At 51.6% G+C, this 24037-nt stretch overlaps 9 protein-coding genes across 9 annotated transcripts; 6 read left to right on the top strand and 3 right to left on the bottom strand.

The window, feature by feature from the left end:
- Positions 1 to 512: 512 nt before the first annotated feature.
- MRS44_002158 (uncharacterized protein) lies at positions 513 to 2531 on the bottom strand (the record flags this gene model as incomplete). Its single annotated transcript, XM_065622716.1, has 8 exons — positions 513 to 1019; positions 1068 to 1126; positions 1183 to 1241; positions 1293 to 1473; positions 1523 to 1929; positions 1985 to 2094; positions 2152 to 2274; positions 2325 to 2531. The coding sequence occupies 8 exons, from the start codon at positions 2529 to 2531 to the stop codon at positions 513 to 515; spliced, it is 1653 nt and encodes a 550-aa protein (XP_065478788.1).
- Positions 2532 to 4609: 2078 nt separating this feature from the next.
- MRS44_002159 (uncharacterized protein) lies at positions 4610 to 7683 on the top strand (the record flags this gene model as incomplete). Its single annotated transcript, XM_065622717.1, has 6 exons — positions 4610 to 4661; positions 4759 to 5296; positions 5343 to 5589; positions 5643 to 5776; positions 5827 to 6463; positions 6787 to 7683. 6 exons carry the CDS (start codon positions 4610 to 4612, stop codon positions 7681 to 7683), a joined length of 2505 nt encoding a protein of 834 aa, XP_065478789.1.
- Positions 7684 to 8121: 438 nt separating this feature from the next.
- On the bottom strand, positions 8122 to 9007 carry MRS44_002160 (uncharacterized protein; the record flags this gene model as incomplete). The annotated part of the gene is made up of 3 exons (XM_046281615.1): positions 8122 to 8605; positions 8657 to 8893; positions 8946 to 9007. 3 exons carry the CDS (start codon positions 9005 to 9007, stop codon positions 8122 to 8124), a joined length of 783 nt encoding a protein of 260 aa, XP_046126726.1.
- A 524-nt stretch (positions 9008 to 9531) lies between these two features.
- Positions 9532 to 11637, top strand: MRS44_002161 (uncharacterized protein; the record flags this gene model as incomplete). Its single annotated transcript, XM_046282513.2, has 3 exons — positions 9532 to 9938; positions 9994 to 11423; positions 11474 to 11637. The coding sequence occupies 3 exons, from the start codon at positions 9532 to 9534 to the stop codon at positions 11635 to 11637; spliced, it is 2001 nt and encodes a 666-aa protein (XP_046126727.1).
- Positions 11638 to 12383: 746 nt separating this feature from the next.
- On the top strand, positions 12384 to 14857 carry MRS44_002162 (uncharacterized protein; the record flags this gene model as incomplete). Its single annotated transcript, XM_046281616.2, has 3 exons — positions 12384 to 12821; positions 12872 to 13621; positions 13679 to 14857. The coding sequence occupies 3 exons, from the start codon at positions 12384 to 12386 to the stop codon at positions 14855 to 14857; spliced, it is 2367 nt and encodes a 788-aa protein (XP_046126728.2).
- A 509-nt stretch (positions 14858 to 15366) lies between these two features.
- Positions 15367 to 16875, bottom strand: MRS44_002163 (uncharacterized protein; the record flags this gene model as incomplete). The annotated part of the gene is made up of 4 exons (XM_046279682.1): positions 15367 to 15805; positions 15859 to 16531; positions 16584 to 16719; positions 16774 to 16875. The coding sequence occupies 4 exons, from the start codon at positions 16873 to 16875 to the stop codon at positions 15367 to 15369; spliced, it is 1350 nt and encodes a 449-aa protein (XP_046126729.1).
- Positions 16876 to 18639: 1764 nt separating this feature from the next.
- MRS44_002164 (uncharacterized protein) lies at positions 18640 to 20423 on the top strand (the record flags this gene model as incomplete). The annotated part of the gene is made up of 3 exons (XM_046279683.2): positions 18640 to 18890; positions 18939 to 19139; positions 19187 to 20423. The coding sequence occupies 3 exons, from the start codon at positions 18640 to 18642 to the stop codon at positions 20421 to 20423; spliced, it is 1689 nt and encodes a 562-aa protein (XP_046126730.1).
- A 396-nt stretch (positions 20424 to 20819) lies between these two features.
- MRS44_002165 (uncharacterized protein) lies at positions 20820 to 21779 on the top strand (the record flags this gene model as incomplete). Its single annotated transcript, XM_046284816.2, has 2 exons — positions 20820 to 20864; positions 20946 to 21779. The coding sequence occupies 2 exons, from the start codon at positions 20820 to 20822 to the stop codon at positions 21777 to 21779; spliced, it is 879 nt and encodes a 292-aa protein (XP_046126731.2).
- Positions 21780 to 22558: 779 nt separating this feature from the next.
- On the top strand, positions 22559 to 24010 carry MRS44_002166 (uncharacterized protein; the record flags this gene model as incomplete). The annotated part of the gene is made up of 4 exons (XM_046273049.2): positions 22559 to 22622; positions 22679 to 22909; positions 22962 to 23054; positions 23106 to 24010. The coding sequence occupies 4 exons, from the start codon at positions 22559 to 22561 to the stop codon at positions 24008 to 24010; spliced, it is 1293 nt and encodes a 430-aa protein (XP_046126733.2).
- Between the last annotated feature and the right edge of the window lie 27 nt (positions 24011 to 24037).

Genomic DNA, 24037 nt, shown 5'->3' on the forward strand with positions numbered 1-24037 from the left:
TTAGGCCAGTGTCTTGGCCCTCTTCTAGCCTTAGAAATAGAACTAGCATAAGGACTACAGATTTCTCCAAGTAATGCACATGTCGCCGAGCAACCTCCGTCCCGCCTAGTGCCCACATTCACCATATGATAAATGACGCAGCTCTGATCTCAACCTTTATGATAAGTCAATAAGTAAAACGAGCTCACCGGAGTTCGGCCTTTGCAGGCAGAACACTTCCATCTTATTGACAGGATGAATCTAATAGAAGTACAAGTTTATCCAGGTTCTCTCATTAGACATCAAATCATCTGGGTGAGTTTCCCCATAACCTTGCGAATTAAGATGGTCAAAAGTTCCCTAACAAGACACACGGCTATATGGGACAATATGGGTTGCATTCCAAAACCTTCAAGCCAATGCATAGTAGAATACAAAACCCTGCCTGTCTGCGGTCACTTTTCATACACCACTTTACAAGCAGTCTTCGGGCACCAACTATTCCTCCTAGTCAAAAGGTCCTTCTGTACTCCCTAAACCTGATGGTTCTCTCCCTTGAGCATTTGAAGATTGGCCTCCTTGATCATTTCCCAGTCGATATGAGGACCCTCAAACTTCTTCCTGCCCTCGAAAAACCAGAGACCGAGGATAATCGAAAACAGGCCAACAGTGACGACACTGATGTAGTTCATGGTCTCTGTGGTGACCGGCAGAGTAGGCGGCATGCACACAAAGACTCCCAGGACTACAATCCAGAGGATAGAGAATGTGTTACAGACGTAGCCGAGGACGCCCAGGTTCAGATATCGCGGGGGGAGGTGCTCCTTGCGTCCTTGGGTGAGCAGGATTCCCTGAGGGACAGCATAGGTAATGTTCAGGAACAGAACAGCCGATGTAATAATCGAGTTGAAGGCGCTGGTGGAAGCGAGGTAAAGTAGACCGTAGATCAGAGTGAAGATGAAAGCCATAATGGTCGTTCGGACGGGAAATTCGAGCTTTCGGTCGACCTTGGAAAAGTAGTGGGAGTAAGGGATGCCGTTCTGGATAGGTTAGCCTCTGTGAGCTCATGGCAACGGAAAAGAACCTACATCACGAGCCAAGGCCCAAGCAATACGGCCACAGGTAACCCACTGAGAGGGGAGAGAAACTAGTAACTGTGTGAGCATGGAGGTGTCGTTACACTCGACAGGGAATAATGCGTACAGATGTAGACAACGAGAAGGAGTGCTTCGAGACCAATGGTGACGTTGCGGTTCCCAGTGCTGTTGCAAAGTCAGCGCATTGATACTAAGATAATGTAGATGGACTCTTACGCCTGGTATATAATCTCCATGCTTGGAAGTGGCGAGTGTCGGACGGCATCTAGATCCGTCATGAAAAACATCAAGGCAATGAAGAGAGGCAAGCTAGTGAGCAGGCCGATAAACATGGTCATGATGATGACCTGTGGCACTCTTCTTCCAGGGTGCGACATCTCCTCGCTAATGTGGATGGCTGCTCTGCGTTAGACGACCTCGCTGTCAGCAAGAAGGGGCAATCTCACCTCCGTCAGTGGCACCAAAAGCATACATGCAGTTTGTAATGCCCAAGACCCAGGCTGTGCCCGAGTTCCAGCCGCTCACTCCCAAGCCAGACTGGACGAGGAATGAGGCATCGTTTGTGTGCTTGTGCATCCCCGTGGGAACGAAAAGGAACAGCAACATTCCAAAAATGGAGCAAAAGAGAGTGAACTGGACCATGATCGCTATGCGTTTCGAGGCAACAAACACCGGTACAACTAGAGGCACGTCAGGATCTGTTCTGAGAGTTGGAAGTAGTCGGAGAGTACCTGTGATGAATGCCACGGCAACGTAGAAGAGGTAGATTTGCCAGCTAGTAGCCACAAACTCGGGGTGCACAAAGCTGATCATTCCACCGAGCACAGCAGCGGCAAGCGAGATTCCAGAGCATCTACACAGCATGTCAGACATCCATCCGGGCATAGCTCATAGGGGGGATTCCTTACGTCACAACCCACCAAGCAAGGGTAGACATCCAGCCGATGGTGAAGGCGGTGAATCGCTTAGTCTTCTCGGGACTGAGAATGTAGCAAAAGTGGTACTGGCCACCAGTGGACTGGGGTTAATGCCGTTAGCCAGTTGTCGCAGGGGTGTCAGGGGTCGATTATCTCACCGGAAAGGCGGAGGCGATCTCGCTCAGACCCAGGGTAATGAGGAACTGCACAATCCAGGCGACGACGAGTGCCAGAATGCAGACCTGAGGTCCCCCATAGATGAGGCTCTGGCCAAAGTTGCTCTACGAGACTGTTAGCGATGGTGGCGGAGAGTGGCGAGGAGCACACGAACAATGTATCCAGCCCAGGAGTTGGTGATGGAGAAGCCAAGACCAAGGGCAGAGAACCAGTTGAACTGACGCTTCATGTCAGGTCTATGACCGTTTGCTCGCAGGATAGCATCGTCGAGGTCGTCCCCAATGATGGTGCCCTTGGCAACGCTTTCGCGATCACCTTCGATAGGTTTGCTTTCCATGGCGGGCTTTTCGGTGACCGACATTGAGAATAGTAGTAGATGACAGAGTGCTAGAACAAGAGTATCTGAAAGGGTGCTCTTCAAAGAGGACGTGAGGTCTGGGATGTCCAAACCGATCGTCGTGGACGAGGCTCTTTAAATGAATCCAACCAGCCAGCCAAGGATCCGGGGGTGTGTGACTCTTGATAGCGTCTTAGTTCCTCTAGGCCGGTCGGTGCCTCAACACCATCTCCAAGATAACGTTCTACAAAAGCATCGCCGGCGATAGACAGGGAGAGGGAGGTCGTGATTGGTGCCGAGCCAGCCGTGAGGGGGCGCCGGCGGAAAGGTGTGAACAGGGAAGAGAAACCTTGCATTTGCCCCGGATTTTGGATGTGCAAGGGCTTTTCAACGCCGCCCCCGCACTTCTGAGCCTGATGATAGGGGACGAAGGTGTGTGTGTGTGATAAGGGTATGGTCTAAGAGGTGCTAGTTTAAACTCTAGTAAAAGACAATATTAATATTAATAAAAATATTAATATTACATATATAAGGCTATTTTATAAAGTATTGTAAGTAATATATATAATATATAATAAGTAAAAATATTTAAATATTTAAAATCCATATATAAATAATTTTAATATATTTTTAATAATTATTTATAAAGATTTTTTATAATTTTAATTATTTTAAATTAAATATATATACATAAGTATTACTATAATAATACTTTATAATTATTAATTAGCTTATAATATTTTCTTTTATACAGCTAATTATGTATACTTTTTTAATAAGCACTTAGTTATAAGCACCCACTCTTATCTTCCACCCCTTATCGCACAGACCCACGATCGCAAGCGCGCCTCGTGCACGTTTTCCCTATTCCCATTTCGATCTTAGCGGCGCAGGTTGGGAGTATTTCCTAAAACGGTAAAAGTCAACCTCGCCTCGTTCAGGACACGCTCCGAGCTCCCGTTCCCATGGCTTGTCCCGGGAGGGGCAATTGTACATTATTAGCCTCAGGCTGAGATGCTCCTCGGCTATGTTATCGATCTCTATATGACGACGCTTGGCCTCGATGGAGTTGAGCGCGGTTGAGGATAGTATTGAACCCAAGAGAGAGGGTCACCGTGTTGATCGCGTCTCCAATTCTGTTCCCCTCACGAAGCTCTCCACTGTGGTTGTGGGACAAGATTGTAATCTTGATGGACAGCAAGTATGTAGCCAAAAAGCCGAGCCGATGAAGTCCTCATTCTCAGACACCTTTATCAAGCCTCTTGCCACTCGCGCGACAAGGTCTCTCTGATGCATGCCATCACGATTTTGACTCCTAAATTGCATGTTGAGTGTGCTGGCAGCTCTCCCTGCTTATGTCCTCTCAAGGAAAGAGGCTTGATATCAAGAAGGGGAACGCAATACTCCCCAGCTTAATTGTGAGATATGGTCATGAACCCTGTAGACGGGTAGTTGAAGCTCACTTCCGCATCGACTGGTGGAGATGATAAGAAGCGCTGCTCAGCCATTTACTGGGCTCTGGAACCGGAGCCGGCGGACGAGCACAAGCTTGATGACAATCTTACACGAGGTTCAGGTTCGATGCTCAGGGTAAGGTGAGTCGATAGAAAAGCCGAATTGTTTCAGCCAGGGTACAGGGTGGCTGATGAAGATGGCCCAAGTAGGAAATTCAGCTATCTTGCAGGCCATGCTGCGCAACCCCCAAGACAGTCACCCAGCCAGCCCAACAATCATCACCAACTCTCAATCTGAAGTTCTCTGAACAAGGACAAGGCTTCAAGAAGACCGTTACAAATCCAAGAATCGCATCACCACATTAGAAAAAAGTTTCGTCTCAGCTCGACAGCCCCCGCAGGCGATTACCACACCCACCCTCCTTCTTGATAGCATTAGCTCGTTCCGCTAGATCAGCATCAACATTTTCCCCGCACGTTATGGCCTCTCCACAAAAAGTCTCGTTAATCGGCCGCACTCTACGTGAGCAAACCACATTTCCTCCCATCAACTTCCCTGTCTGAGCTTGATCATTCCTCTGCTGTTACTCTTACCGCTGTAAACTCTGGGACTCTAGGCCTCGGCAACTCGCTGCTTTTCGGGCAACAATGGCAACCGACCTCACTTCGACGGTCAAGCGCCCAACGGCTCGGCGCAAGGGTGAGTGGCGCAATCAACTCTGACCTCACTCCCAGACGGATCATGGCCGTGATACTGCAAGGTCATACTGAGTGCCCCCAATCTAACTCTCATCTAGACCCTGCCTGTGGCACATGCCGCAAAAAGTGTCGCAAATGCGACCGCAAGCGCCCCATCTGTGATAGATGCCGCACCAAGGGCCTGCACTGCGAGGGATATCCTCCGCGCTTCCAGTTCTGCGAGATGATGACTATCCCCTTGGCCCGCCGGGGCTCATCGAGCACGAGAAGAGATAGCGTCGCTCTGTCCTCCACTCCCTCGTTCCCCATCTCGGGAGAGTCCCCCTCTGGCTCGTCGTCGGCTGCCGTCCCAGAAGCCGTCACCACGGCGTCGGTGACAGACTCGGCTTCTCCGCAGGCCTCTCTGTCTCCAGACCAAGGGCTTCCCGACTCTACCATCCTCAGCCTTCCCTCTCCGGCGTCTGTGTCACATTCTCCGTTTACGCCGGTTCACATCGACTCCACTTCGCCCCTCATCGGGACCCCCGACCTCAGCCAGGACATCATCTCGAACCGTCCTCTCATTGACTACTGTAAGGGACTCAAGGGTGTTCATTGGGCGGCAGCTGACTGCTCTCTCAGTCGACCAGATACTCAGTGAGTATCTCACCATCCACATTCAGGGCACCGACAATCCGTTCAGGATACACGTCCTGCCTCTGGCGTACCAGCACCAGGGCGTCCTCCACGCCTTGTTGGGTCTGACAACTTGCCACATGCACATCTCGGGCAAGAACAGCAGCCATCACTTTGTCGCCATCTCGTTGCAGTACCGAGTATCGGCGCTGCACTCGCTCGGGGCATTGCTTCTCCAGGAAGAAGTATCAGCCCTCAGCGTTGCCGAGGAGGAGTATGTCCTGTGCATGGCCCTACTGCTGGTCCTGCATGACGTATGTTGCACTCCCCTATGCTACATACCAAGCTAACGCATCTGTTTCCCCAGGTCTGCGAGACTGGCGTCTCTTCCCATGGAGCTCACCTAACCGGCGTGTCGTTCCTGTGCAAGAGATTGGCCTGTCCAACCGACTTCTCCACACGATCCAAAGCTAGCATGTTCTTCATATCAGCCTTGGCATGGTGAGCAAGCAGCCACAGACCAGATTACCCCAGACTAACCCAGGATCCAGGCTTGACATGCTGCGGGGCTTCAGCGGCGCCGAGAAGCTCTCCTACTCAGAGGACGTACGTCGCTGCGTGCGCGATCACGGAAGTCTCAGCCTCCACACCCTCGTCGGCTGCCCCCCGGTCATCTTCCACCGGATCGGCCAGGTACTGGAGGCGGGCAAGGCGTTCCGCGCGGGGGACCTGCCGATAGATCAGTTCCAGGCGTTGCTGGACGAGGCCGAAAAGTTCTTTCGCGGTTGGGACCCCGATCAGGCAGTCTACCCCACGGGACACCAGGAATGGAAGCATCTCGCAGAGGCCTACAGACACTCCTGTCTGCTTCGAGTGCTCCGGTTTCCGGATCCGTTTGCCATGTCGTGTGAGGACAGTCGGATCAAGGCATCTGTGGCCGCCATCTTTGATGTCTGCGCAGCCATGCCCCGAGATACCGTCTTTTACAAACGACTACTGTTCCCTCTGTTTCTAGCTGGAGCTGATACGTCTTCTCCACATCAGATGCACTACGCCAGCTGGTGCGTCGGTGAGATCAAGCACGCGACGGGATTCCAGCATCCAGCCATGACCGAGATGCTCACCAAGGTCTGGGAAGAGAGGAGGACAAACCCCCACGGCTGGTCCAACGTTCCATGGATGGAATTCGTAAGTTGTCCCACCCCTGTCATGCCGCCCCGCAAGCCATGTCATGGCCTCCACCAAAGCTGACAACTCCTCTCAGACATGTTCAGAGCTTCTACGCGACCAACACGCTTATCTCTTCTTCTAAAGAAGATACAGATCCAATCTCCATTTCGCGGGCTCATATCGGAGCGCGTATCTGCCAAGCAGTGGTATCTCTGCCGTCTTTGTTAACGAAACCCGTCATGTTGAAAGATTTCCTCGTTAGTGGGCCTAGCTAGTCATTGATAATGGGTGGCGCGACAGGGAGTTGGGAGTATTTCCTTATTGAGATTAGTTTCCTGCAGGATCCCTTTGGTCGGTGTGGGAACTCCAAAGAAGGTGTGACTTATTCCATGTCCCAACTGCAAGGGTCTTGCAATGTCCACGAGAACATCGTCAAAGCCTTCATTCTTTCTTTCTCCTTCACCTCGTTCCACCTCCAGATTGTTCGTTATCATACCGAGGAAACAATGGCTGCCACCGAAAAGTGTCCGATTGAGCTTGAAAAGGCCTCCAAGCTGGCCAATGTGCCTCACTGCGAGCAGTACGAGAGGATGATCTCGGGTATGCTGTTAGTTCACCCCCTCCTCGACCCCTCTCCTCAAGACACAATCCGCTCAAATCTTAACAGCTACGACTCTTTCGTCCCTGAGCTCGTCAAGGGTCGTCTCGACGGCCGCAAGTTCATGCACGAATACAACAACTGGTTCCCCACGAGCGACGATGAATACACGCATGAAGCCGTGGCCAAGAAGCGAGCCGAGATGCTGCGCGGGCGACTCGGCCACGTCGCTGATGACGAAGTCTTTGTTGAGCCCCCCTTCCGTGTCGATTACGGCCCGAACGTCTCGGTAGGCAAGAGATTCTATGCCAACTTCGGCCTCACGATCCTAGATTCTGCCATCGTGACGATCGGTGATCGTGTGATGGTTGGCCCTAACGTCATGATTTCGACTGCGACGCACGAGATCGAGGTTGCGAGCCGAAGAGATAATATCGAGTATGCCAAGGCCATAAACATCGGCAACGACTGTTGGATTGGAGGCGGCGTTATAATTCTTCCTGGTGTTACTATCGGTGACGGATGTACGATAGGCGCGGGATCCGTTGTTACGCGAGATATTCCAGCTTGGAGTGTGGCTCTTGGAAGTCCTGCGAGGGTGGTCAAGAAGGTTCCGGAGTTGCCCATGCCTGAAGAGTGAACTTGGATGAGAAATAGACGAATAGAGGTGATAAACGAGTGAGACGGCCGTCTTCGAATACAATACTATAGATTGGCCATCGTTTTACTGCTGTATCTAACGGAAGAGCTCCTTAGGAGTAAGTGATTTCACCCCCTTCACTGCATTCCTACACCTCGTAGGTTTTTAATCGCATCAGAGTTAACCATTCTGATTATATGATATCGCATGTATTGTGTGTATAAAGCTCAGAAAGGTGCCCATATTGCGTTACCGACTGTCTAGTCTTCAACCGGTGTCAACTCTGGATCAATTCCTTCTTTCTCTTAGCCGCCCAAGACCTACTTGCATGAATCACAGACAGCGAGTAACAAGGAATGACCACCTCTATAACGCCAAGGGGCGACATAGATACCGGCCCTCGCTCTTACTCTCAAACGCTGTTTACAAGCAAAAACATCAGTTATAAAGCCCACCATTTGCGCAAAGAACAGACCCCGTAGTCCACCTCGCATCATCCGTACAAAGAAACGCAACCAAGGGCGCAATATCATCAACTTCTGCAATCCGTGCAGCAGCCGGCGTAGACTCGATAAGCGGCTGCATATCCTGTCTAAACTGCTCATCACTTTCCTGCCACTGATCCGTAGCAACAGGTCCAGGATTCACACAGTTGACCGTGATTCCATGTGACTGGCCGAGCTCTTTTGCCCAGACGCGGGCTAATGACTCGTCGGCAGCTTTTGTGGCGCCGTATACTGTTTGGCCGGCTACGCCGAGACGGGCGGCTGCTGAGGAGACAAAGACGATGCGGCCGCCGTGGGCGATGTGGGGGATTACGGCTTGGGTGAGGAAGATGGGGCCTTTGACATTGGTGTCGAAGTGAGTCTGGAAGAGCTCTTCTGTGACTTCGTCGAGGTTTGCATCGACTCCCAGGGCGGCGCTGATCAACTGTTAGAATACCTACGTTGTAAACATAAGCAAGAGGACTCACTTGTGTATCAGAATCTCAATCTTTCCAGTCTGGCTCAGCTGCAGCGCACACTCTACAATCTTGGGGATATCCTTCATTTTGGACACACTCGCCTGACAGAGTGCCGCCTTGGAGCCGCCGGCCTCGATCTTCTTGACCACATCGAGGGCACGTTGCTTGCTCTTGTCACTGGTGTAGTTGACAACCACATTGGCGCCACGCTGACCCAATTGGACAGCAATGGCGGCACCAATTCCCCTATGGCGATTCGTGTAAGCAGCTGCCGTGTCTCGGAGGATGAAGATCTTACCTGGAAGCGCCGGTGACGATGGCAGTCTTGCCGGTCAGGTCGAGTCCTTTGAAGTCAGGCATGTTGAGCTATCTCTTCTCGTCTTTGTGTAAAGAGTGAAATCAAGAACAAATAATCTTGATAGCAGCACGAGGAGTACCCTGGATATAAGTGCTCTGTCTCATGCATCCCTTCCATAGCTTATCTCGCCCCATTATAGCTTCCTGCAGATCAGCCTCGGACCAGCTGCTGGTCCTACCAAAACTAGCAAGGGGCGCAACAAGCCGTGTGCTCCATCCCCAGATGCGGGCAACAGCTTGCATCACCCCCAGATAAAGGAAGCAGAGCAGACGCGCCTCCCCCGCAGTTCACACTTGATGCTGGCATTATTTCCTAATACGGTAATCTGGACCATGTGGAGGCGAAGGGACTACCGTTAGCTCGTTCATGACAGATTGCTCCACACTCCAAACTTCGCAGCTTCACCAACCACAAGCCGAGTATAAGACAAGATGCAAGACGCGACAGATTCGACGAGCAGATCATCTCAAGCAAATCCTCAAGCACTTGTTTTACTTCCATCAAGAGCTCAGAGATCTTTGTCAAAATGTCATCCCACGCCTCCAAGTCTGCTCCTCACCCTCTCGACCCCCTGACTGTCGACGAGGTGCAGACGGCCTCGCAGATTGTCCACAAGCAGATCGGATGCGCAGACAACGAGATCAGATTCAAGCTCATTGATCTCGCTGAGCCTCCCAAGGACACTACCCTTCGTCACCTTCACCACAATGGCCCTGCTCCTGATCGAAGGGCTAGGGTGTATTACCACCTCAAGACCAGCCAGGCTCTCTTGATCGCCATTGTTAACCTGGCAACCAAGAGAGTTGAGAAGCTCTATGATGCTCCCAACTCTCAAGGACCTGTTGACTGGCACGAGTATGAGCTCATTACCAGAGCTTGCAACAGCCACCCAGAGGTCTTGGCCGAAGTTGCCAAGCTCAAGCTCCCTCCCAAGTAAGATGCCCTCAAATCAACCTCCCAATATCCCTACATCTATTTACATCTGCAGTGCCCGTCTTCTCAACGATCCTTGGGCCTTTGGCACCGACGACGCCAACGAACGACGACGACTCTTCCAATGCTACATGTACATCGCCCTTAATGACGACCCCGAAGCCAACCACTACTCCCTCCCCCTTCCTCTCGCCCCCATCTTCGACGCACACACCCTCGAGCTCGTTGAGATCGAAAGACTTCCTATGGGTACTGGCGACGAGCTGGATCCCGAGACTCAGCCCTGGGAGCCTGCCCAGCCTGTCGAGTACAGCGCAAACATCATGGGAGAGGATGCCTTCCGAAAGGACCTTAAGCCCCTGCAAGTCGTTCAGCCTGAGGGACCTTCTTTCAAGATCTTTGGCCGGCGCGTTGAGTGGCAGAAGTGGTCTTTCCAACTTGGTTGGACTCTTCGAGAGGGCCCAGTTCTTCACGACGTGCAGTACGACGGACGCCCTCTGTTCTACAGAGTTTCCATGAGCGAGATGACGGTTCCCTACGGCGATCCTCGATCACCATATCACCGAAAGCAGGCATTTGACCTGGGAGACTCTGGCTTTGGTCTTACTTCTAATAGCTTGAGCCTTGGTTGCGATTGTCTCGGCCATATTGCCTACTTCAGTGGTGTTCGAGTGACTGCAGATGGCAAGCCCGCGGTCATGCCCAACGTTGTGTGCATGCACGAGATTGATGACGGTATCGGCTGGAAGCACACCAACTTCCGCAACCACAAGTCTTCAGTTGTGCGCAACAGACAGCTCGTCATCCAGTGCACGGCAACTGTTGCCAACTATGAGTACATCCTGGCCTTTGTCCTCGATCAAGCTGCCAACATCCACATCGAAGTACGCGCTACCGGTATCGTCTCGACCATGCCCATTCGTCAAGGCCTCCAAGTCCCCTGGGGCACAATCGTCGCCCCAGGCGTTCTGGCCGTCAACCACCAACACATTTTCTGCGTCCGAGTCGACCCCTGCCTAGACGGTGACCGAAACAACACAATCACATACGACGAATGCCACCCCGTGATCAACGAACCCGATCTCGACCCCTTCGGCTGCGCCTTCAGAGTAAACACAACACCCATCGAGAAGCCAGGCGGCTACGACCTCGACCTCAACAAGAACCGCACATTCAAGATCATCAACGAGTCCCGCACAAACGCCATCTCCGGAAAGCCCCACGGGTACAAGCTGCACGCTGTGCCGAGCCAGATGCTCATGATGGCTCCTCACACGTTCAACTACCGCCGCGGAATCTTTACTTCAAAGCCCATTTGGGTGACAAAGTACAACGACGACGAGCTATGGGCGTCGGGAGAGTTTACGAACCAGAGCCGAGAGGATACTGGTCTGGCTATCTGGGCAAAGCGTGATGAGAATGTCAAGAATGAGGATGTTGTTCTTTGGCACGCTTTTGGAGTTACTCACGTCACTAGACCCGAAGGTATGTCGCTTCCATTGCCAACTGCTGGTTTTTTACTGACCATGATCTAGACTTCCCCGTCATGCCTGTCGAAAAGTTTGCCGTGTCGTTGAAGCCCACCAGCTTCTTCGAGGTCAACCCATCCAACGACGTCCCTCGATCCAACCAGAGCGCCAACCAGTCCACGCTACACACCGTTGGACCCGAATCCTGCTGCCGACCTTCACGCATCTAGGGAGAGGAAGACCGAGAGTAAAATAGATCGGTTCACAAAGTCTTGGGGCTAATTGATGTACGATCTTTGTTAGAGATATACAAGTTATGCAGAATTACATTATTATCTAGCTTCCCCACGAGTTCTTGTGCTCTTATCTGCCGCGTGATGCAAGCGTCAGAGGGACGGCCCGTCGCTTGAGCTTCTAGACTTGCGACATGAGCCGTTTTGCCGGTCTTGGCTCCACGATAGACGCCTCTTATGCCACTATCAACACCAATCGTCCAAAAGCAGCAGACTAGGATAACGTGCATACAAACTTGGATCCATGAAAGCCCTTCAGAGCCACCCAGTTCCAAAACTACAGGGTGGCTGGCTGAAGCTGAACTCGGCCGAGACACCTCCAGGGCCTGGAACCTCTGTCGCTAGCCTCTTTGGTGCTCTAGCTGCCGACGGTTGTCAATAGCGTAGCCAGTTGTGGCTTTGGCTTGACATGATGAAGAGTCCAGACTGAGTAGTTACGTCGAGCTATTCAAAACTATCAGGGAATGTTTTAAAGGGTCGGGTAGAGATGCGTGGGATTGGATGGATGGTGACATGTGATGCAGCTATCTGGACAGCTTTGTTCTCCCGCAATCGGCGGCCTTCCAGGTGGTAGTGGGGATAGAAGAACTATATAAACAGAGCAATCGCATAGAGGCTAGGAAAGTGCTCAGTCGATTGATTATCGTTTTCAAGAAGCTCTACGACTATCAACTGTCGTCATCATGTCACAGCCATCGACGCCTGCAACACCAGCCGTATCAGATCGCCTCAAGGCCGGCTCCTCCCTCGGAGTCGACGGCTTAATCAAGTCTCCCAACGGCGACTACGCTTTTGTCCTCCAAAGCGACGGAAACTGCTGCGCGTACGCACCAGGCGGCCGACCCATCTGGTGCTCCAACACCTGGGGCTACCCCAAGCCTGTCACCTGTATCTTGGAGACTGACGGCAACCTCAGGCTGCTGGAGAAAGACGGCAGTGAGAAGTGGTCGAGTGGTAGTGGAGGTCAGGGTACTGCTGACTCTGAACTAATTATCCAAGATGATGGAAATGTTGTTATTAGTACGGATGGCAAGGTCTTTTGGAGCACAAACAGTACACAGGCTCCCCTGCCAACGCCTGCAGACACCCCGGGGAACCCATCCAGCCCTACTACCAAGCCTGTAAGCCGTGTTTTAACTTTGATCAAGCATAACTGCTCACCATTGTACAGACTATGCCCCCTCCAGCTCCCGCTCCCACGGACCGCCTCAACCCCGGTACTGCCCTGAATATCAACCAAACCCTGGTGTCTACCAACGGCAGTTACACGCTCATCATGCAACCTGACCACAACTGCGTCATGTACCAAAATGGCAAGGGCCCTCTTTGGTCCGCGGGTATGGCGCCGGGTCTTCCCGCGCAGAGCCTCCTCTTCCGTGCTGATGGAGAGCTCGAGATCCTCGATACATCTGGAGATCCCAAGTGGCAAGCTGGAACGGCGGGTAGAGGCAACAGCACTTCGTACTTTCAGGTCAGAGATGATGGAAACATGGTCATCTGGACTGATAATCAGATCGTATGGTCCTCCAGGACAGGTCCGGCGTATCCAATGCCGGTAAAGAATCACATTGTCGGCGGACAGAGGATTTTGCCAGGGGAGTTGCTCACGTCCACCAACGGTAACTACACCCTCACCCTCGGCCTCGATCTCAACTTTGTTCTAGCCCAGGGCTCCACAACCACATGGTCTACGGGTGCGGGCGACACCGAAGGTGGCGGCTGGGTTCAGGTTGATACCACAGGCAATATGGCAGTCATTGCAAGCTTTCAAACCCAATGGTCATCGCACACGACGTTCCGAAGGACTCCTGGAAACTGTTTTCTCAAGTTGGGCAACGATGGTGTTGTGGACCTCAAACTCGACGACATTATCGTTTGGTCTACTGACGCATCCAAGGTGCAGACATATGTGCCTCCTGATGTAAGTTCTAGCCGAATCTACCTTGACTGATCGAATTGGTGCTAACTCTCGTTCAAGTTCATCGCCTACACTTCTGGCAACATATTACTGCCTGGACAATACCTCGCATCCGGCCAATCCATGACTTCTCCAAGCGGAAAGATGACAGTAACACTCTTGGATAGTAACCAGTTCATCATCCAAAATGTCCCAACAAAAACCACTCTCTTCACATCCAGCCCGCCTCCAAATCTTGATACCTCAATGATAACGATAGGCTACAACAATGACTTGATCCTCTGGGCAGAGAACGGTAGAAAGATCTGGGAGGCCCCTGTCAATATCAATCTACGAGACAACATCTTTGCCAATCACGTTCCGGGAAGCTTGGTGCTCAAAGACTCGGGTGATCTGGCTCTCCACGACATTAACGGGGGTCAAACTATCTGGAAGAGCAACACATCCTGTCCAGCATTCAGCGGTACCGTGTCGGAGCTCAATCTAGGCGAGACCCTTCTCATCGGCCAAAAGATGCAATCTCCAAACGGTGTTCACGAGATTACTTTCCTCGCATCTGGTGGTCTTCAGCTCAGCAACACTAGCCTCAACACCAATGTCGTCTATGAACCCCCTTTGACGAGCGCAACTGCCAACTCCTTTACCTTTGGTCGGGACAAGGTGCTTCAGATCAGCGACGCCAGCAACAACAGTCTATGGCGTAGCAGCAACCGACATCCAGCCCTCAACACAACCTATGCACCCCCTGGCCCAGATGGTCTCCCTCAGCTGAATGGTGCTCCAGGGCTCATCCTTGACAACGATTGCAACATCTTTGTCCGCAACGGCGATGGCAAGATTCTATGGAAGATTTCGGACATCATTGCATCCATCGGCAACTCTCTCACGCCTGGAGTGACACTCGACAAGGCACACTCTATTAGCTGCGCCGCCACCAGCGCAGGCACCTACGTCGCTCGTATCAGCAGCAAGGGAAACCTGATCCTTCTCCACAAGAGACCATGGGATGAATTCGAGCCGGAGCGACTCATGTGGACGGCCGGAGCCACCAATGCCGATTCCGCCTGGATGTCATCGGATGGGAGCTTGTGCGTTGGTTCAGGTGGTACCGCTACGTGGACGAGCAACACTGGTGGTCATTCTGGAGAGGACGGAATTGTTCTTTATGTTCAGCCTGATGGGAACATGTGTATCTATGTTGCTGGAAATCCCACGTTTTCGACTAACACAGCACACTAGTTGTCCTATCCAGCCATGTTTTGAAGCAAGAAGGCTAGACTAATCAAGCTGAGTTATGAGTATATTTTCATCTATAATTATCGTTAGGAAACATCCAGTGACATGCGTTAGTTAATAGGCTTATGCAGTCATGGTGGCCCCATTATAGCGTTCATATCAACTTGACAACAACCAACACCCGCTATTACTCAGTTCTCGGTCCCAGCTGGAGCATTTCAGATCTAACCGGACCCGTGCCGTTCAAGGCTGTCATGAGTATCCCAGGAGAGCATACGACCAAACCGACAGAGGCGGCCAGTCGTACGAGAACCCAGGATGTGGTCAGTGGTGGGGAGCTGCTTAGAGGATCAAGGGCAAGGCTGGTTCGGGCTTCATCCGAGCTTGGAGTTGATAAAGCCAGCGAAACTGACCACTGAACTACATGCATGCCGGAGGTTAGGGATTTGTGCGCGTTTCAAGTATCCAAAAATCATAATTCATCAGAAATAATTACACCCAGGCTCCTTGGCCTATACCGAAACCCCAGAAACCTCAGATCTAGCACTCTTCGCATCCAAATCTTTCATATGAACCAAGTGCGTCTCATCACTATCGCCATACTGCACGTCATAGGTACGTTGATACGTAATCCCCCTTGACTCAACCGGCCGACTAGTCGTATCCACCTCTGTAGTAGCATTGGTGCCCAGCTGTCTGGACCTATTCTTGTTTGTGTTTCTTCCAGTGTTGCTAGCGTAGTTGGGATAGTAGCGTCGAGAAGTACCAAGGATCTTGGGGAAGAGTCGGACCAGGAGAATTCGGAGGGAGGGCATGCAGGCGCAAATCATGCCGACGTTGATCTCGATCGTTGACCATTTAGAAACTTCAAGAAACTCCCAAGTCGCGTTCTCGGTCTCGGCTTTGAACTTAACAACCGCTCTGAGTCGCAGAATGCTGACAACGGTGACGCTGAATAACAGTTAGCAACAGGCTCATAATCACTAAAGAAGGGCAAGACTTACAAAGTGCCCACGCAAAACATCATTCCAACACCGATCTTCTTCTTCCAATCCAGATTGAGTGCCTTGAGCTGCGACAGAGGAACAGCCAGCATCCAAAAATCAAGAGCAATACTGATGCCAGCGTTGGACCAGGTGATGGCGTTGAGATCAGCACAGTGTCCTTCGTGTTCACCATCCCACTTCTTCCAGAAATAGCTGATGGGTTGGCACTGAAACACAGCCGTAAACACAAAAGCCAATCCAAAAAGGCTGTTGAATATGACGGTGGCCCAGAGAGTCCTTCGAACGCCAACAGTCGGAAAGATGCGGAGATAGAAGAATAAGAGGGATAGCTTTAGAAGGGTGACCTGGGCGAAGTAGAGGATAGCCATGACGTGGAAGAAATATCCAAAGTTGGTGATTTCAGTCGGGGTAAGGGTCCAAATATCACGACCTAAGCCGTTTGCTACCGTGCCGTGGACAGTGATGACTGAGCTCGGGATACCAGAAAGAAAAGTGATGAGCATGAACCAGTCGTCGAGGCCGAGAGGAAGCTTCCAGTAAATCTTTGAGACAAACCGCTGAACGATGAACAGGCCAGTGATAACGGCAAACGTATTGGACAAGATCAGGTATTCGTTTGACTTGTCTCGGATAGGTGCGCCACAGCTGGTCATTGTCAAGTTGGCCGTGGCTTCATGACAGTTAGCATGGTGCTACCAAGTTTGCTCGGAGTTGAAACATACCCAAAGACTCTTTGACGGTGCATGTCTGCTTGACGCATACGTTCATTTCCAACTGAAGCTGCTCATTAGTGCACATGCAAGCCTGGTCTGTGGCAGAGCATGTCGAGTTTCCGATGGCAGTTGCGAGGCATTTGATCTGAAACCATTAGCACAACTAGCCAAGGGTGCACAAGAACAGAGAAAATCTCACCGAGCACTCAGGCCAGCCTGCGAGAGCAGCCGAGGTAGAAGACGCAGCCAGACCAGCTGGCAACGCCAAAAGGCAAGCAAATAGGCTCAATCCAAAAAGCATCATGAAGCATCACCAAGAAGAACAAAAAAGACAAGTGAGCAACCAAGAAGGGCTGCTGTCATTTTTATTAAACTTTCACAAGCTAAAACAGCCAGTCCCTTAAAAAAAAACCTTTCTAAACCCCGTGGATCCAAGATCGCCGCATCAGTGATTCAAAACATGTGAACGGACTGCAAATAGTCACACACCATTCAAACGCACAGACTTACCCGACATCAAGAGTTGCCTGATTCAGTGCGCCGGATGGTAGCTTCCCCAGAAGATCCCTATTTTCAGATCCGACAGTCCCTATTTCCGGTGTGGCTCTCACGTGTGGCGTTGGACCAGTTAAGGAGCTTGACGAGAGCGGTAGAAGCTCCGAAAGTTGACTTGTACATATTTGTAGATCCGGGCCGGAGGGCGGGTGGGACCTTTTTGCTCATTGGAGAGGCTACGTGAAGCATGAATCAGGGGGAAAAGAGTTTTTCAGGAGCAGAAAATTACGGACACGAGTAGCTGCACACGCTTGAATGCAGTGATTATTGTGAGGGCTCAATCAGCTTCAAATCAGCTTCAGAGGCGTATTCGTCCATCACTATCGTTGAGATCAAGATACACGAACAGACTGCAGATCAGGATCCAGAAACAAGGCCGCATCAACAGGGGCAAGCCATCGAAAATCACTACGAAAAGTGGCATGATCATCCTCCCTGTCAGATCCCAACGCGGAGCAACTCCTGGAGATCCCCTGCTTATCAGAAATCCACCTCGGTCCTCGGGCGGACACGCATTTGAAGACACTTCCGTCAACGGAACGACAAAAGCCCCTGTTTCCCACCGGATCGTACCAGTTGAGATGGTCCGTGTAAAAAGGCGGACCTGAAGTAGTTGTTTCAAAAAGGAAATGATCAGCGGGCTAAGAGATGGATTGAAGTGGATTTTATTTAGCATCGGACCTTTTTATCGCGAAGAGCGATATTGTATTCCCGTACGGAGTAGGAGTAGGTAGTTCATTACTCGCCTTTGCGAACTATGGCCTTGGCAGCGAGTCAAGGCTGTTCTATACTCCTTTAGAGCTCTTCTTACCTGTCAATTCGCCGAATTACACCACGTTGGCTTTCATGCATTGATCTGTAACAAGTGGAGAACATGTGGCAAAGGTGGATGTCATCAGGGGCTTCCCATATGCTTTAGCTCCGTCAACTACCAAATTTTGGCACCAATTCTCTCTCATCCTCGTTCCTCCTCGCTTGTTCTTTGCAAATGCTTACAGAAGATACCTCCGCCAAGTCCTCGCTAACACACGTGGTTATCCGGGTTGATCCCCCTCGCCAAGACCCAGGCAATAGCATCCCAACGTTATTGGTCTTGGTCAGCCCGTCGACGACGGATAATTCCACTTCCATCCCTAATCTCCGGCCTTACACCTTCGGACGCGAGTCGTCCGGCAAACCGGCGGCGCTACCAAGAAATCTCTCAACGCTATTGCTGGGCATTTCTGGGGCTCCCCTGGTCCCTGGAGACCAAGCGTCTTGGTCCTAGCTTCCAGAATCAGTAAGGAAGCCATTCATCGCTGCGGTCGGAAGAATCCTAGTGCGCCTCAGCCGCTTCCTCCGACTCCATTTTCATGCGAATCTACTGTGCGTGCTAGCAAGGACCCCAGGTCACCCAAGACGGGATGCATCTCTTGGGAGGCCTAGGATGACATCCTATTAAATACGCAGTAGGACGCCACATCTCTTGTCCATCTCATCCATCGACGCATCTTCAACTTCAACCGCCAAGATGAGAATCACGCAGTCTCTTTCCTGGGCTCTTGCCACCGCCGGCGCTGTCAGCGCTGGCTCTACGCCCAAGTGTCGATGCCTCCCCGGCGACGCCTGCTGGCCCTCTACCAACGTGTGGAGCGAGTTCAACAAGACTGTCTCTGGCGGTCTCATCAAGACTGTTCCCATCGGTTCGCCGTGTCATGATCCCACCTATGACGCCGCGGCTTGCTCTGCTCTGCAGACGGCTTGGAAGCTTCCCCAGACTCAGTAAGTTTGAAACTCTGGCTTGAGTGAATGTTCACTAACGCAGCCTAGCTTCGAGTCATCTTCGTCTGTGATGCAGGCTTTCTTTGCCAACCAGAGCTGTGATCCCTTCTTGGCTGAGTCTCGCCCTTGCACTCTTGGCAACTATGCTGCCTATGCCGTCAAGGTCTCCAACGCCAACCAAGTTGCTGCCGCTGTTCGGTTTGCCAATGACCACAACATCCGCCTGGTTGTCCGCAACACTGGCCATGAGTATGTGCTACTCCACTTTCCATTAGGCTCAACTAACAACGATACAGTTACCTTGGCCGCTCTACTGGCGCTGGCTCTCTCGCCATCTGGACTCACTTCATGAAGGACGCCGAAGTCGTCCAATGGTCCGACAAGCTGTACAACGGCCCTGCTGTCAAGCTCGGTGCCGGTATCCAGGGTGCCGATGCTGTTGAGTTTGCCAACTCTCACGGCCTCACCACCGTCTCTGGCGAGTGTCCCACCGTCGGTCTTGCTGGCTTCACCCTTGGTGGTGGTCACTCTGCTCTCAGCACCAGCTACGGCCTCGGTGCTGATCAGACCCTCGAGTTCGAAGTTGTCACTGCGGCCGGCAGAGTCGTCAGGGCTTCTGCTTTCGAGAACAGTGACCTCTACTGGGCTCTTAGCGGTGGCGGCGCTGGCAACTTTGCTGTTGTCACCTCCTTGACTGTTCGAGCTCACTACACTGGTACCATTGGAGGTGCTACTCTCCAGATGGCTGCCACCGGTGTCGACAAGGCTACCTTTGACAAGGCCGTCGCCAAGTTCCACGAGCTTCTGCCCGCTATGATTGACCACGGTCCTACCGTCATCTACTACGTTACCTCTGGTGTTCTCGTCGTCAAGCCCATCACCCTCGTCAACTCCACCGGAGACTACGTCCGCGATGAGGTCCTCGGCCCCTTCACCAGCTACCTCGCCGAGGTTGGCATCAAGCCCGTGGTCTCTTACACCACCCTCAACTACCGCGACCACTACGACACCTACATGGGTCCTCTCCCCAACGGCCACATCGGTGCTTCCGAGTACCAGTACGGCGGCCGTCTCATCCCCCGCTCCGTCATCGAGAACGACAACGACAACTTCCAAAAGGTGATCCGCAACCTCACCGCCAACGGCGTCATTGCCGTCGGCAGCGGCGGCAGCTTCCAGCCTTTCAAGGGCGTCTCCAACGCCGTTCACCCCGCCTGGCGCAAGGCCATCATGTCGATGCAGCTCGCCACCACCTGGGATCCCCTCCGCTGGGACGACATGCTCACGATGCAGAAGCGCATCACCTACGAGTTCATGCCCCAGATCGAGGCCGTCACTCCCGGCAGCGGCACTTACATGAACGAGGCCGACTTCAACCAGCTCAACTGGCAGGAGACCTTCTACGGCGACAACTGGAGTCGTCTTGCCTCCATCAAGAAGAAGTGGGATCCCAAGTCGCTGTTCTACAACCTCAAGGGCGTTGGCAGCGATGCCTGGAGTGTGGCTGCGGATGGCCGCATGTGCCGGGTTTAAATTCTATAATTGAGCTGAGCAGTGAGGCTTGGATGTTATGATAATCTGATTGCACATATTTGATGGATTGATACAGGGTCTGCATATAGCGTTAGCGAATGACGAAGAAGCCTTGATTTTTACACTTCTTGACTCCTTGATTGAACGCATTTGAACCTCAAAGATGGACTCGATGAGAGTTGGTCCATGCAATTTGGCATCAAATCTGGTGTTGATAAAACCTCATCTCACGGAACCCACGGAAGAGCTGAGCACAAACACGTGAGCATCTGAGCTTCTCTCCAGGTGGAGAAACGCTAGGTCAAGCGTCAAGCCGAGTTCCGAATCCTTCTCCGCATCTCATCCAAACCTCGCCACTTTGATCAATCTCCAAGAAACAACTTTCTACCAACCGCCATGGCTCCTGTTTACAAGATCGCGCTGATTCAGTTTGACCCCAAGGTTCGTCTTCCAATCAGACACAAGCTTCGCGCTAGGCAAAACTTTGCACCTTTTGAGTTGAGTCACTGACAATCTGATAAGCCCATCGTTGTTGACGACAACTTTGCCAAGGCTGAAGGACACTTGCGCTCGGCAGCTGCTAAAGGATGTGATATCGCGATTCTTCCCGAGTTTCATCTCACGTCATGGGCACCTGAGCACGCCGAATTTGTCTCGGCCAGCAAGAAGTCAACAGGCTGCCTGGCCAAGTATCAGGATCTTGCACGGGAGTTGAACATCAACATTGTCCCGGGTACTATTTGCGAGGTGCATGTAGCGGAAAATGGGAAAGATGAGGAATTGCGCAACATGGCCTACTTCCTGGCCGCCGGAACTGGAGACATCTGCGGCTCTTATCAGAAGAAGAACTTGTGGCATCCCGAGCGACCTCACCTTACCTCTTCAGCTCACACGCCTCACACAGCCTTCGATACACCTCTGAAGCATGCTGATGGTCGACCGGTGCGTGCTGGTATGGTCATCTGCTGGGATCTGGCTTTCCCAGAGGCTTTCCGAGCTTTGGTCAACGACGGCGCAGACCTGATCATCATCCCTTCATACTGGTTCCTGACGGATGCCGGAGAGGAAGGACAGGAACTCAACCCGGATGCAGAGAGAATCTTTATCGAGAGTGCCCTGACATCTCGGGCTTTTGAGAACACTGCGGCGGTTGCCTTCTGCAACGCAGGTGGACTGAGCAGTGTGAACATGCCTATCCTGGGGACTCTGGGGAAGATTGAAATTGGTGAGGAAAAGGTTGAGATTGTGGAAGTCGATTTGAATATCTTGAGGATTGCCGAGGACAACTACAAGATCAGGAAGGATATGAAGGGCGAGGGGTGGTACTACAAGTACGACATGAAGAATCAAGTATAGATTAAGTTAGAAGTTGACAACACCTCTACAAAAACTCCAATCATACCAAATGAGCTCAGATAAGCCCCCCATATCAATGCAAGGGTCTTGGCGAGGTAAGCATTCAAGCGAGGGCATTCACAGACTAGCCCAGAATGGACCTAAACAGCGCTAATCGGTATAAGCCCCGATATTTGGCATCCGAGACATCAACAAGCGTCATTGGTCTAGGGGTTAGGATTCAACTCTTCCATTAAAGAGAAGTTGAGGCTCGGATTCGAATTCCGGATGACGCAAAGAGATTCTCTTTTTGCTCTTGGCTCTTTTGTCTTTGGCTTCTCTATCTTCCACACCTCTTTCTTGCGCGTTTCTCACATCCTTCAGGATTTTTTGACCAAGGCAGAAATAAAGCTATGCTACCTTACTTCCATGCATCTTTTTGCACACTTCCCCCTCTGTTAGTCCACCAAGTAATTATTTTATTGTGCCTTTGGTGTTGGAAATCCTCCAGTTTCACTTCATTTGTAGCCAGGCCAAAGGACCTTCCTTTTCAAGCCATGAAAGATTGCAGATACTCTACGATAAACTGATAATGGTGCCAAGGCCATCTGATAGGTTGAGTCATGTCTGCGCCGATCGCCCCGCGCCCTCTCGGCCATTCACATCAAAGAGGGGCTTTTCTCTTCTCCAAAGTCTTTTCTCAACCTCCAAGTTTCTTCGCACTAAGGACTTGAACAGCCCAAGCTTCCTTCTTCTAATTCTGCTCAAATTCTTAAGAATATCTCTTCAAGGTACCCGGCATGACTGAAGACGACACTCCAACTGTGCGTCCAGCGGGAATCCAGTCAATTTCACTTCCAGAGGGTAAGTTCATTGTCAATATCATGACTGACGATCCACTAACAAGCTTTCACAAACAGATAATGATGCCCAGACTGACGAGATTGATTATCCCGACGGTGGATTCAAAGCCTGGATGGTTGTTGTAGGCGCTTGGTGTGCAATGGTCCCTCCCATGGGCCTACTCAATACCTTGGCTGTCCTCCAGGCCTGGATCTCCGAGAACGAACTCGAGGGCATCTCTGAAAGTAAATCAGGATGGATATTCAGTTGTTATGCCTTCTTCATCACGGCTTGCGGGGCTCAAGTTGGTGAGAAATCTCTCAAGTCTTGCTGCCTGACATGGACTGACTATTGATCCAGGCCCTGTCTTCGACGCATACGATATCAAACTACTGCTTCTCCCCGGGTCTATTGGCGTTGTTGCCTCTTTAATCTTCATGAGCCTATCCACCGGTAGTCCATATCCTTCCTACTCCCAATAAGCTGGCTAACATCGACATTCAGAGTTCTACCACTTCCTCCTCTCCTTTGGCGTCCTTGGGGGCATATCTGCATCTTTACTGTTCAACCCCAGCCTCTCGGCCATCGGGCATTGGTTTTGCAAGCGCCGAGCTTTCGCCACTGGCCTGGCTTGCAGCGCTGGCGGTATCGGAGGCATCATCTTCTCAATCATCATTCTATATCTGACGCCACGTATCGGCTTCCCTTGGGCCATCCGAGTAGTGGCGTTCTTGTCACTTGGTCTCCTCATTGTCGCCAACATATTCCTGAGGAAGCGCATACCTCACAACAAAAAGGCCAAGGCTTACATCGACTTTGGTCTTTTCAGGGACGTCAACTTTTCAGTCACGGTAGCAGCCATCTTCCTTGTTGAATTTGCCGTCTTTATTCCATATACATATCTATGCTCATATGCACTTTCCTACGGGCTCAGCTCACGCGAGGCATACCTACTCAACGTCCTCTTAAACGCCGGCGCCATCCCTGGACGAGTTCTTCCTGGGTACATTGCCGATCGCTTCGGTGCTTTCAACACAATGATCGTCACAGCTCTGTCCTGCGGTGCCTTTATCCTGGGCCTATGGTTAATAGCAGACGGTGATCATGCCCGTGTCATGGCATTCTCAGTACTCTTTGGCTTTTGGTCAGGGGCAGCCATCAGCTTATCACCAGTTTGTGTGTCTCGAGTATGCAGGATCGAGGATTATGGCAAGTCAAACGGGATGGCATACTTCGTCGCGAGTTTCGGGGCCTTGGTTGGCATTCCAATTGCTGGTGCTCTGCTGGACGGAAGCGAAGATGGCTACCGAAACTTGATCATCTTTGCAGGTGGGTTTTACATGGTCGCAAGCATTGCATTCTGTATCGCGCGAGGGGTGGCTGGAGGATGGAAACTGGCACTGGTCTAGACAAAATAGGTTCTAAAAGTCTACCCT

This window comes from Fusarium solani, assembly GCF_023522795.1.
Source record: "Fusarium solani strain SB1 chromosome Unknown bctg00000001, whole genome shotgun sequence".
In the NCBI taxonomy this organism is placed as follows: Eukaryota; Fungi; Ascomycota; class Sordariomycetes; order Hypocreales; family Nectriaceae; genus Fusarium; species Fusarium solani.